Source organism: Sinocyclocheilus grahami, unplaced genomic scaffold (assembly GCF_001515645.1).
Source record: "Sinocyclocheilus grahami isolate Dianchi unplaced genomic scaffold, SAMN03320097.WGS_v1.1 scaffold253.1, whole genome shotgun sequence".
Classification (NCBI taxonomy): domain Eukaryota; kingdom Metazoa; phylum Chordata; class Actinopteri; order Cypriniformes; family Cyprinidae; genus Sinocyclocheilus; species Sinocyclocheilus grahami.
In genome coordinates, this window is record NW_015505432.1 from 1,734,337 (window position 1) to 1,747,303 (window position 12,967).

Consider the following 12,967-nt stretch of genomic DNA (forward strand, 5'->3'; position numbering starts at 1 on the left):
GATCCTCTTCTTAATAGTATTATTATTTAATCATTGTCATTAGGATATATAGTGCACTATAGATCCCCTGAGGAACAATTCCATTCATTTTTCGCTATTGGAGAGGAAGAGTTGTCTATATTTGTTAAAACATCAAAATAAACAAGTTGTATATTAGACCCTATACAAAATAAGCTACTGAAAGAGATAATTCCAAAAGTCATAGATCCTCTTCTTAATAGTATTATTATTTAATCATTGTCATTAGGATATATCCCAAACATTTTCAAGCTGGCTTGAAAAGCCTCTCATTAGGTAAAAATACAACTTGATCCTAGAGAATTAGTTAACTACAAGACTTATCTTGATTCTCCCTTCTCTTTCACAAATACTTGAACTGGCAGAATCCTAGGTATCTGCAAGGATTTCCAGTCAGGTTTTAGACCAAATCAGCACCGAGACTGCTCTTATTAGAGTTACAAATGACTTTGCACTTACCCAATTATGGTTGTATCTCTCTAGACTTTATAGCTGCATTTGACACTACCGACCACAATGTCTTTTGAATAGATGCAAAAATTATGTTGGCACTAGTGGAACTGCATTGGCTTGGTTCAAATTGTATTTATTTGACTGTTATCAGTTTGTAGCAGTAAATGAAGAGGTATCATATCAAAATTCACTATGGAGTACCACATGGCTCAGTACTAGGACCTATGCTTTTCACCCTGTACATGCTACCCTTGGGAGATATTATTAGAAAACATGGTGTTAATTGTTGGTTCACTGTAACGCTAATGATACTCAGCTCCATATTTCTTTGCGACCTAACTAACAAAACATACCAATTCACAAAACTAATTGAATGCATAGTCCAAATGCAATGAATATTCTCTAACTCTTGATGGCTGCTCTGTCAAATCTTCATCTTCAGTCGGGAATCTGGGTGTGCTATTTGATAGCAATCTGTTATTTTGAAAGCCACAGCTCTAGCATTTGTAAAACCGCATTTAAAAGTGTATTCAGGTTTGTAATAGTATCAAATTGTCTCCCATTTGCCAACTTACAATAATTCACTCTGTTGCTGTTCAAGGCTGGTTTTCATTCTTTTGAAAGAGACAAAATTAATAAAAATGAAAGAATTTTGGTCTTTTCTTATTGAAAACAGAGAACTAAGTGCAAATCAAAGTCCAGTTCTCCTTCTATGTTCTGTTTGTTCAATCAGCACCTGAACATGTACAGGAATCTTAAATTTGCTGTCTCTTAAATAACCTCTGTTGAGTTTTTCAGGACTTATTTGGAGCCAACAGTTGCACTGACGTAAGTCATGCAGTTGAGGGACAACTCAAAGTGACCTAAATTCCCCTGCTCTGAAAAACTAAAAGTAAGAGACAAAGTTATGTAACTTGTTACAAAACGGCACATACAGCAGCAAAACATTGTTTGACCCACACTAACAGTGAGTGATCCGCACAACCGATTTGGCACATGTTTTACGCCGGATAAACGGAATTTACCACTGCATTTATTTATTCATTTAGTAAGCATCTATGTAAAACAACAGGATAAAGTACTGGTCAGCTGGTACACAACATTTATTTTATGATAATGACCATCTGACTGAACATTATCTGTTATTATCTTAAATAATAATGAAAATGAAAAATGGTATTGCAACTACAACTTTTATGGGAGGTTTGTAAACAAATGCTATTAAATCTTCCAATGCTTTATTTGCAACATTACTAATACAAGTTAGGCAAACCAGATCTTGATATCAAGCTGACTAAGCCTAATCTCAGCTCATTAGATCTTGCTTTTAGGCTGAAGTGCAGCAGACAATATTTGACATACAAATGGTGATCCTTTTTGGTTGTTTGTTTGGGAATGAGCGGGTAAATATCAGAAAACTTGGTGATGCTGATGGACTGTTGATATTGTCTTGCATGTATCAGCACAGATATGTGTCAACAATAGGGTTGGGTATCGGTTGGTTTTTTTCTATACCGGTGCCAAATCGATACTTTTAAAACAGTTCCGGTGCCTAAACGGTGCCTGAACCGATACTTATTAAAAAAACAAATAAATAAAAATTCCCCCAAAATGATGGATTGGCCAGTAGCACTATAAACACATGATGTCTGTTTCATTCATACTGGATGCCAGAGGGCGCCCTCCCACAGAAAATCCACATATCCAGACACAGCGGAACTCATGACCCTCCAGGAAATCCCTTATACGGACAAAGACATCGATATTATAGCTGTAACTGAGTAAACAGAACATATAAACGTTTTGAATGATAAAACAAAGACAATAAACACTCGACTGTGACAATATAGTTTATCTGTGTTATTCAAGCCTCCATACTCGGAATTAGTGCTCTGCATTTATCCATCCAAAGTGCACACACACAGCAGTGAACACACACACACCGTGAACACACACCCGGAGCAGTGTGTGGAGCAAAAGGAAGCATTTGACTGGTGTTGTGGAATAAAAAGGTTATAATGTTCTCATTTGTTGGACAAGTTTAGAAATGTGAATACAAGGGAAGTTTAGCTTTAGGCATTTTAATTTAAGCATGTTTAGCTTAGTTAACGGAAGTCTACCTGCTGCCATCAGAGCAAGTGTAATTGCTGCATTCACGCACTCCTCGGATGCTCTCGTTTCCCGAGTTGAGCTTTTAAGTCGGAGTGCCGGTGATGATGCTTCTTACATTCGTTTCAGAGAACCAGAGGACAAATATTTCAATCGATCGCTCAGGCATGGCACCAAAATGAGGCACTGAAATCTGCATTCTGATTCGGTTCTAGTACATACCGTTTACATAGGTACCGGTGCCATATTGGTACCGGGTTTTGGTACCCAACCCTAGGGTCTCAACAACTCAAGACTTTACTGCAAGCCTGAGGTGAAGAGATCTCAAAATAAGCTAATATCTCCAAACCTTCTCCATGCACTTGTCTGCTCAAAGTCCATCAATAAATACATAACGCACTTGTTTGTTTTTGTTCACATGCAAGCATATCAGGCTCTACAGACACAGTTGGCTGTTTAATACATTGCATGTGTGACATTTTATCAATCAACATCCAATTAAATGAATGGTGAGTGTGGTAAATTTAGCATTGTTCTGTCTGTCGGCTCCTTGCTGTGAACTTAAACGTGTGAGCGCTCTGAAGTGCCAAGCCAGGCTCTGTCCCTTCAAGAGAGGATATCCTGATAATCACTTTTACTTAATCCTGGATTTACAAAGCCAGGTACATATGATGCAAGTATTTTTCTTTTTTACATTCTGGATGCCTGACACTTCCACGACATCAGAGAAAAAGGAGACAGATCCTTTTATACATCTGGCAGACTGGCAGATCGGGTCTAATCCTATCATTGGAAATAGATCCTTGGTGTCCAGCATCTTTTCTGGGTGCAGAAAGTGCAAAAAACTGCTAATAATAGCCCAATTCTGAGAATTTATTTTCTTACTCGGAGCGCTTGAGAGCTAGATTTAATAAGGACAATGCTTACAAGACATTTGCATTCAGGTGACTGACATATCACTTGTCCATTTATGTAGTAAATATATGATTTTAAGCAAGTGCTATAAGCATATATATAAGAGACGCTGTCCCTGTGTGCGTACTGGGCCCAATGGACCCATAAACACTGGTGTATTAGATCAGAAACACGATCAGTCTAATCGACAAACCAATGTGACAAATATCATGTCGTGTACCGACACTTTCTCCCCAAGAGAAAACAGAGGTGTTTGACTCCGACTGGATTGTCTAACATGAAATGATCAGGGTGGGGATTTGCAGGTTAAGAAAGCTTAGGGGTTTAATGTCATGACGTCACTTTAATTAGCAGCCACTTTGATCCCTTCAGCCTGTAAGCCACTATTCTCTGGCAGCCTGTCGGAGGAGACCTGCACTGATCTCTGCTCTGGAGGATGCACCTATCTGAAGGAGGGTATCCTTGAGAAGCTTCACTTTTCATCCTGACTCCCCACAAGTAATGAATCTGTGAGAGGACGAGCAGAGAAGCACACTTCAAAATGGCAGACAAGGATAGTGTTGAAAAATACTTGGAGAATAACCCTCAGTTTGCCAAAGAGTATTTCGACAAGAATGTCCGATGCGAGGTCATCGCCGCCGCTTTTGCCGAGAACCTTGACATCAAAGATCCGGCCTCGTTCAAGGATGTCAGCCAAATCCAGGAGGCCACCATCATCTTTGACATGATCAAAGAAATGCATTCGCAGCCCATTATGGAAAAGGCCATGCACAAGGTCCTGCAGAGGATATGTATGCTGGTGAACGCAGACCGCTGCAGCTATTTCATATGCCGAGCCAGAAACGGCATCCCCGAGCTCGCTACGTGTCTTTTCGATGTCACCCCTACCTCGAAATACGAGGCAAACTTGGTCAACCCTCAATCTGAAATTGTCTTCCCTACTGACATTGGCATAGTTGGCCAAATAGTGACCACCAAAAAACCAGCTAATGTTCCCGATGTCAAACAGGTGAGTAAAAGAGGCAAAGATGTCTTTTATAGCTCTCCTTTTAACCTTTATTAAAGCTCTGCAAAAAAATATTACATGCATCAAATGAATTAAAAAAAAAAAAAAGTTAAAAACTAAATAATTTACAAATAATTAATACCAAAATATATTAAAGCAAATTATAACAAATTAATTTCAACTTAAGGGGGTTACATTGCAAGTAATTTATAGAGTTTGAAGGCATTCAGCTGCTTTATGGATTGAGATCAAATTTTCTAATTTTTAAATGCCACAATACTTGGAGCAAAGAAATAAACAGGGTAAATAAAACTGATCTATAATCAATGTATTGTTATTTTGCATACAATTATTATGTTAATATGACTGAATTAAACAAATGACATTAGCTTACAGATGGGAACGCCTTTTTAGGTCATAGAGCAAGAGCTGTGTTTTTGCTTTTTATAGTGCTCTAATATGCTTTGCACACATTCATTTATAAAAAGACACGCGGTAAGTTGCAAGCAAATCATCTTCTTAGGTTTATTAGGCAGGCCTGTTACCTGAAAGTCGACTATTCGTTTGACAAAGGATTAAACTTGTTCTGTCCCGTGGTGACTGTGGAGGTCAGTCAACCCCCTGCAGAAAAGCTGCTTATTTTCTCTGCTCCTGATAGCCTGCTGCATCTTGATATTATTTAGTAACAAATGACTGTCCTGTCAAGTTTTTTTTAACATGCGCCAAGTTTTTTAACCAAAGCATCAGCACTTGTTAACTCAAAATTAAGAATACTTACTTATGAAAATAAACTGTGAAAGTGAGAATTACTCTTTATATGCTTTCTAAATAAGCCAACAGTAAAACTGCTGAGAAAGATGTTACATATTTATATTCATTGCAAAGTTGTATACATTAAATCTACAATAAAATGTCAAATACCAAAGTTTTAGCAAACAAAATGTACTTCATCCAGCATATCCATCCAGCCTTCAATTCATTATATGAGTAGCATGATAATTAATTTAAAAAAAAAACATAATTAAAGATGCATACGTATGCTATAAATACCAGCATGGTGTTTGATCATGGCACACCAGTGCAAGCTCAGCTTAAGTGGCCGAGACAGGGTTAAATCTATTAACCTTCATAACACAGAAGTGTAAATTTAGGTAGAATTAGTCTCAGTGACAAGAGAACAAATCCAAATGTCTTATTTAAAGAGATCATTTTAATTATTAGATGCAGCCCTTATTATGACTGATTAAAACGTCTAATTTAGAAATTAAGTTCTTAAGTTTTCGAGTTTGAAAAAATATATATATATATATTAATAATATGAAAATATGTTTCACATTTTTTATTCATGAATGCCTATATAACAGAAATGTTATAATTTTGTTATATAAGCAAACATGCTGTAGCCTACTGGCTAAAATTATGGAGGAATTAATAGATACTCTTACCAAAAAGTAGTATACTTCAAGTTTATTTTAGTAAGTATACTTAAGTAAAGTTCAAGTATATATGTATTAAGCAGTTTTAACCCATTTCTATTTCAACCAGTGCATTATGAAACAGCTGTATGGAACATTAACCAATGTATTTGTTCCTTAGAATTCCAAATTCAGTGATTTTGTGGACAAGCAAACAGGATACGCCACTAAAAACATGCTGGCTGCCCCTCTCATGAACGGGAAAGACCCACTTGGTGTGGTCATGGTAATAAACAAAGTGGGAGGAAATGAATTCTCCAAAGCAGATGAAGACGTGAGTATCTGAAAAATGACATCGGTGTAAAAATCTTTTTAAAACGGTCACTATGGGCCTACAGTTGCAAAGCACAAATCATGTGATACTGACCTCAAATTTGTGCTGAATCAGATTGATCAGATTATTTGCCCTATTCCATGAGGTTCACACTTCACACCACTACTATAAAGCTAACGAGACAGATGAACGATATCGCTGGAATTTCTTCCAGAAACGTTTTATTCCCAACTGAACGATTAAAACGTTGAAAGCCAATTAGAATTCACCTGACTCACAAGCATTTAAAGCGGCAGACGACAAAACTACAGCATACGCATATAATAAACAGAACGTTGTGGTGCGTTGGTGTGGATGCTAATATAATTAAAGTTAGTTATCTTTATAGTTATTCTTGGTGTGAACGGACCTTTTTAAGACTACAATTTCACTTTGTCAGTATAAGCATAGACATTTTTTTTATCAAGTAAATGTTTTACAAATGTTTTTCAGCTCTTCTCCAAGTACATCACCTTCGCCACAGTCATTGCCCTACAGCATTACACCTCATACATGTATAATGTGGAATCTAGAAGAAGCCAGGTAATGCTACGGACTACAACACTTAATATTTGACTGTGATTTGGATCTTGACTCTGACTGTAAACTGCTGCCACAGGTTCTTCTATGGACTGCGAGCAAAGTGTTTGAAGAATTGACGGACATTGAGCGACAGTTTCACAAGGCCCTGTACACCGTCAGGACCTACCTCCTGTGCGAGAGGTACTCTGTCGGCCTTCTGGACATGACCAAAGAAAAGGTTTGTGACATATAGTGATCATCCTCCATTTGGTCATTGATCAGCGATTCATGAAAACACTCAACCTTGCTTTGATTGTTTAGGAGTTCTACGATGAGTGGCCGGTTAAATTGGGAGATGTGGAGCCGTACAAAGGCCCAAAGACACCTGACGGCAGGGTAACAGATTTGTTTCTCTTCGGTAAACAAGTCAGTATTGCTGTCTAGTATTATTACAACTTCTTCTATCTTCTAACAGGAAATCAACTTCTACAAGATCATTGATTATCTCTTAGAGAGCAAAGAAGAGATCAAAGTCATACCGTAAGCATAATTTTTTTAATGCATAAAAACACGTTCTTTGCTCATATTGTAAAAACTAAAATGTCATAAGTCATATTCTACCACATACAGAAAACTACATGGGAAACACTGTATCTGGACACCATTTTCTAATAGGTTTGGCAGAAAATAAACTGAACTGTACATAAGGCCTGAACCAGACCTGAACCCAAATGGACACCCTTCAAACTTAAAAATGAAGGTTCTTTATTGGCATCTATGGTTCCATAAAGAGCCTTTAACATCCATGGAACCTTTTCAACTGCATAAAGGGTTCTTTAGATTCTTCTTCTTCACACTACGAAAAATAGTTATTTTAAGAACTGTTCACTGTAAGGTTCTTTGGGGAACCCAAAAAGCTGATCTATTGGAATTTTTTCAGAAAGACCACTCTCGATTAATGCCTATAGTTTTGAAGTGAAATTCTAAACAGGCACATACTCTCACCAGCAACTTTATTAGGTACACCTTACCAATACCAGGTTTTGCCTTCAGAACTGGCTTAATTCTTCATGGCATACATTTAACAAAGTGCTACAAACATCCCGCAGAGATTTTGGTCCAAATTGACATGGCAGCATTACTCAGCTGCTGCAGATTTGTTGGCTGCACATCCATGATGTGACTCTCCCGTTTCACCACATCCCAAACATAAAGTACTCTAAAGGATTGAGATCTAATGACTATGAAGGCCATTTTGAGTATAGTGAACTCATTGTCATGTTCAAGAAACCAGTCTGAGATGATTTGAGCTTTGTGACATTCCACGTTATGTTGGAAGTAACCACCACAAGATGGGTTAATTGTGGCCATAAAGGGAGGGACATGGTCAGCAACAATATTTAGGTAGGCTGTGGTGTTTAAATGATGCTCAGTTGGTACTAAGGGACCCAAAATTTACCAAGAAAATATCCCCCACACCATTACACCACCAGCAGCAGCAGCAGCAGCCTGACCCAAGGCAGGATGGATCAATACTTTCATGTCATAAAATTCTGACCCTACCATCTGAATGTCACAGAAGAAATCGAGACTTACCATACCAGGCAACCTTCTTGCCCACAGAACTGCAGCTCACTGGATATTTTCTCTCTTTTGGACCATTCTCTATATAGGCTACCCTACAGATGACTGTGTGAGGAAATCCCAGTAGATCAGCAGTTTCTGAAATACCCAGACCAGCCCATCTAACCAACTTAAATCAACTTTCTTCCCCATTCTGATGCTCGGTTTGAACTTCAGCAGATCGCCTGACCATGTCTACATACCTAAATGCATTGAATTGCTGCCATGTGATTGGCTGATTTGATAGTTGCATTATCTAGCAGTTCAACAGACGTATTAGAGTAGCCGTAATTGGGTGTCCACATACTTTTGCCCATATAGCATACTAGCTTACCAGCCTCTCTCATTTGAATGTTTCTGCTTCCAGAACTCCTCCTGTCGACCACTGGGCACTTGTTAGCGGCCTCCCCACCTATGTGGCTGAAAATGGCTTTGTAAGTCCAAAATATTTTCTTAAAATCTAATACTATGAAATAGTAACAGTACAGTATTCAAAAGTTATGTTTAATAATGTTTGTGTGACAAAATGGTTAAAGCTCAGCTCTGGTTTCACCAGTGCCCTTGTACAAACACTTATTCTAAAAATGTCCCAGGTTAAATAACTACTTAACCCAGAGGTCTCAAACTCAATTCCTGGAGGGCTGTAGCTCTGCAGAGTTTAGCTCCAACCAGCTCCAACTCACACCTGCTTGGAAGTTTCTAGTGATCCTGAAGACCTTGATTAGCTGGATCAGGTGTGTTTGATTAGGGTTGGAGCTAAACTGTGCAGAGCCGTGGCCCTCCAGGAATTGAGTTTGAGACCAGTGACTTAACCCAAGTTAAATGAGCTACTCAATGGGGTAAACGACTACTTGCTGTATTATCGCTTATGTTGACTGAGGGAAATCTTGTTTTATTTTTCTTTCTCCAGATTTGTAACATGATGAATGTTGCTGCTGATGATTACTTTACATTCCAGGTACTGTAATCCATTCTAGGATAAACCCTCTCAGAGCTCATACTGTTCCTGATCCACACCTGAAATAGACACAAACCTGTAACCTTCAAACTGAGACAGAAAACACTTTATTTTAGTCATCATTTTGATTAGGTTATTGACAAGGTGAATGTAAATACCACTCTTTTAATTGATTCACTCTTCAGAAAGAAGCTGTGGACGAGTCGGGTTTTGTCATCAAAAACGTCCTGTCCCTTCCTATTGTCAACAAGAAAGAAGAAATTGTGGGTGTTGCCACTTTCTTCAATCGGAAAGATGGCAAGCCATTCGATGAGCAGGATGAACAAATTACTGAAGTGAGTCGTTAAATGGTCACCATCCCGTTAGCTCCTTTTAATCTCGTGCTGCAACACTAATGTGGTTTTCTGACGTTTTAGGCCCTAACACAGTTCCTAGGATGGTCTGTACTGAATTGTGACACATATGACAAACTGAATCGGACAGAGTGGAGAAGAGAGATTGCAGCGGAAATGGTCATATACCAGACCAAAGCCACCCCAGCTGAAGTCCAACAGATTCTGGTGAGGCATCATACAAGCTCATGCTTTAAAGAAACTGCAGTCTTTATTATGTTAACTAAACATTTTTTGTCTCGTTAGAACACGAAGGAGAAGTTTGACATGAACCCTGAGGACTGCGATCAGAGAGAAATGTACAAACTCTTGGTATGACTTTTTTTTTTACTCTGAACCAATATATTCATAACGAACATATTATTGATCTTAAATGTTGAACATGACTTTTTAAATGTATCTACTTGTATTTTAATACACAGAGAGCCAACATTCCAGAAGCCAAAGATGTCGATCTGCTATTATTTAGTTTTAGTGACTTGCCTGTCTCTGAGCTTGACCTTATCAAGTGTGGCATTCGCTGTTTCTTTGAACTTGGAGTGGTAGAGAAGTTCAAAGTGCCAGCAGAGGTGAGACTGGACTTTACCATCATTTCCAAAATAATATATTGGGGCGGTCAAACTACCGTATACTGTATTTCTTTGAACAGTGCAACAGTCGTGATGTGATGTCATGCTCTGTGGTTTCTTATTTAAACACGTCAATTTAACAAATAATAATAAATCCAAACTATAAAAATAGACAATTTACACCAATTTCCTGCAACATTGCACATTTGCAGCCTTAAAGTTAGTGTGCTTTTAATTCAGAAGAGGTCTGTGTTGCCGGTATTCAGCATTCACATACATATAAATGGACGTGTAGTGCAACAACCGCTCAAGGCTAATTTTCCAAGCAGCACTCATCTTATTACTAGAGCCTGTGTTTAATTTTAGCAGGTGATTAGCGATTACCAGACTCGCACAGAAAGCTCAGCAGATTTCCACAGAAATCAGATGTCCACCATTCACAAACTTCCATTTTTTTATGGAAAAAAAAAATCTGGGCCTGTAAATGCAACTGTTTGGCAACAAATCTGTAAATGAGGAATTACATGTCAACTGTTATTGGACTTTCATGTAGTTCCTTCAGCTTTGGGATGACATTTTTTTGGGGTCTACACTTGCTCCAGGTCCTGACAAAATGGATGTACACTGTACGAAAAGGCTACAGAGATATCACCTACCATAACTGGAGGCACGGGTTTAACGTAGGCCAGACCATGTTCTGTCTTCTGCAAGTAGGTTTTTTAATCCACACATCATGCTATTTGCCACCAAAGAGGCTGTAATACTGAATATCATTTGCTTTCCCAAAAGACTGGAAGGCTGAGAAAATACTACTCCGACCTTGATGCCTTTGCGATGGTAGCGGCTGCATTCTGTCACGACATTGACCACAGGGGTACCAACAATCTCTACCAGACAAAGTAATTTAGCATATATATTTTTTTACTACTAATATTTTCAAAAAAGACACAGAAGGCATTTTACTCACAATCCATTTCCAATGCAGGAGCACATCACCACTGGCCAAGCTCCATGGCTCCTCCATCTTGGAAAGGCACCATCTTGATTACAGCAAAACGCTGATGGCAGAAGAGGTTTGTTATGTCATAAAGCACAAAGTGTTCCAGAGCTCAATATGACGGCCAGGTAAACTTTATTTTGTGGCTCTTTTTTTACAGAGCGTTAACATTTTCCAAAGTCTGCAGAAACGCCAGTTTGAGACAGTCCAGCACTTGCACGATGTCTGCATCATTGCGACTGACCTGGCCTTGTATTTCAAGTAAGCTCTCAAGAGCATGCCTTCATCTAGAGACACTCTTAAACATATCGTATTGTTGATGATCCCATTTTCTTCCCAACCCAGAAAAAGGACCATGTTCCAGAAGATCGTTGATGCCACCGAACCAATGGCTGATGAGAAGGAAGCGATTGCCTATGTGTCCAACAATCCCATTAGGAAGGAAATCATTATGTAAGCATCACTTCTCAGTAGAACCCTGCTACTTGAGAACATACTGAATTGAGAGTTTGAAGACATGTGTTTGATTCCAAACAGGGCAATGATGATGACTGGATGTGACTTGTCTGCCATTACCAAGCCATGGGAGGTCCAGAGCAAAGTAGGTGCAACTTTGGTTATTCATGGCTAAGATTATCCAGCATTGGGTTAAAAGACATTCATTTAACCTAAACACGCTCTATCCGAAGGTGGCTCTCATGGTGGCTGCTGAATTCTGGGAGCAGGGAGACCTGGAGAGGACTGTGCTAGACCAACAACCCATTGTAAGTTTGTGGAGATCAGTTTTGCTTTTAGAAAGGTCGCATTGTGATAAAAGTAGTGCTTGAATGAGAATACGTATCCTTTGAATCTTTTCTCAGCCCATGATGGACAGGAACAAGTCGGATGAACTTCCGAAAATGCAGTGTGGTTTCATTGACTTCGTGTGCTCGTTTGTGTACAAGGTAAATCCACCCAACTGTCAATCAATTTTGTTTTTGCACAATCCAGACATCCATGTAAATGGGGCATCTGTCCATAATGGCCTCTTCCTGGCATGTCAGCACAACATTGCTTAAGTGTTCTGACAGGGAATGATGGATCGGCAGTTACTGGTGTGCTTGTGAATGCTTGCAGTAACAGGCCTCTTTTCTTGTACAGGAATTTTCAAGGTTCCACAAAGAGATCACTCCCATGTTCGATGGTCTGAACAACAACAGGGTCCATTGGAAGGAACTGGCTGATATTTATCAAGCAAAAGTAGACGCTATAGAGAATGAACGAAAACGACTAGAAGAGGAGCAGGCTAAAAAAGGTATGTTGGACCCAATAGTTGACATCTTTTTGTTCGTTTGTGGACAGGGATTGTAGATTAAAGGGATAGTTCACCCAAAAAATGAAAATTCTGTCATTAATTACTCACCTTCATGTTGTTCCAAACCTATAAGACCTTCGTTCATCTTCAGAACACAAATTAAGATATTTTTGATTAAATCCGAGAGCTTTCTGACCCTGCGCTCCGAAACAATGCAACGCAACTGAAATATTCCCAGGCCCAGAAACGTAGCAAGGACATCTGTTTGTCCATGTGACATCAGTGGTTCAACCGTAATTTTACGAAGCTATGAGAATACTTTC

At 38.8% G+C, this 12,967-nt stretch overlaps 1 protein-coding gene across 1 annotated transcript in view; it reads left to right on the plus strand.

Annotated features, from left to right (window-relative positions):
* Positions 1 to 3,882: 3,882 nt before the first annotated feature.
* The window catches only part of LOC107598595 (cone cGMP-specific 3',5'-cyclic phosphodiesterase subunit alpha'-like), a 20,026-nt gene continuing 10,941 nt past the window's right edge, over positions 3,883 to 12,967 (plus strand). Inside the window, exons 1-21 of the mRNA XM_016289987.1 lie at positions 3,883 to 4,504; positions 6,098 to 6,250; positions 6,743 to 6,832; positions 6,909 to 7,049; positions 7,133 to 7,207; positions 7,287 to 7,351; positions 8,802 to 8,868; positions 9,345 to 9,392; positions 9,578 to 9,727; positions 9,809 to 9,952; positions 10,031 to 10,096; positions 10,207 to 10,353; positions 10,956 to 11,063; positions 11,143 to 11,252; positions 11,339 to 11,426; positions 11,511 to 11,611; positions 11,696 to 11,803; positions 11,888 to 11,951; positions 12,040 to 12,114; positions 12,211 to 12,294; positions 12,491 to 12,644. Of these exons, the coding sequence (XP_016145473.1) occupies positions 4,037 to 4,504; positions 6,098 to 6,250; positions 6,743 to 6,832; positions 6,909 to 7,049; positions 7,133 to 7,207; positions 7,287 to 7,351; positions 8,802 to 8,868; positions 9,345 to 9,392; positions 9,578 to 9,727; positions 9,809 to 9,952; positions 10,031 to 10,096; positions 10,207 to 10,353; positions 10,956 to 11,063; positions 11,143 to 11,252; positions 11,339 to 11,426; positions 11,511 to 11,611; positions 11,696 to 11,803; positions 11,888 to 11,951; positions 12,040 to 12,114; positions 12,211 to 12,294; positions 12,491 to 12,644 (2,506 nt within the window). The 5' untranslated portion in view covers positions 3,883 to 4,036. The remainder of the gene's footprint in view (positions 4,505 to 6,097; positions 6,251 to 6,742; positions 6,833 to 6,908; positions 7,050 to 7,132; positions 7,208 to 7,286; positions 7,352 to 8,801; positions 8,869 to 9,344; positions 9,393 to 9,577; positions 9,728 to 9,808; positions 9,953 to 10,030; positions 10,097 to 10,206; positions 10,354 to 10,955; positions 11,064 to 11,142; positions 11,253 to 11,338; positions 11,427 to 11,510; positions 11,612 to 11,695; positions 11,804 to 11,887; positions 11,952 to 12,039; positions 12,115 to 12,210; positions 12,295 to 12,490; positions 12,645 to 12,967) is intronic.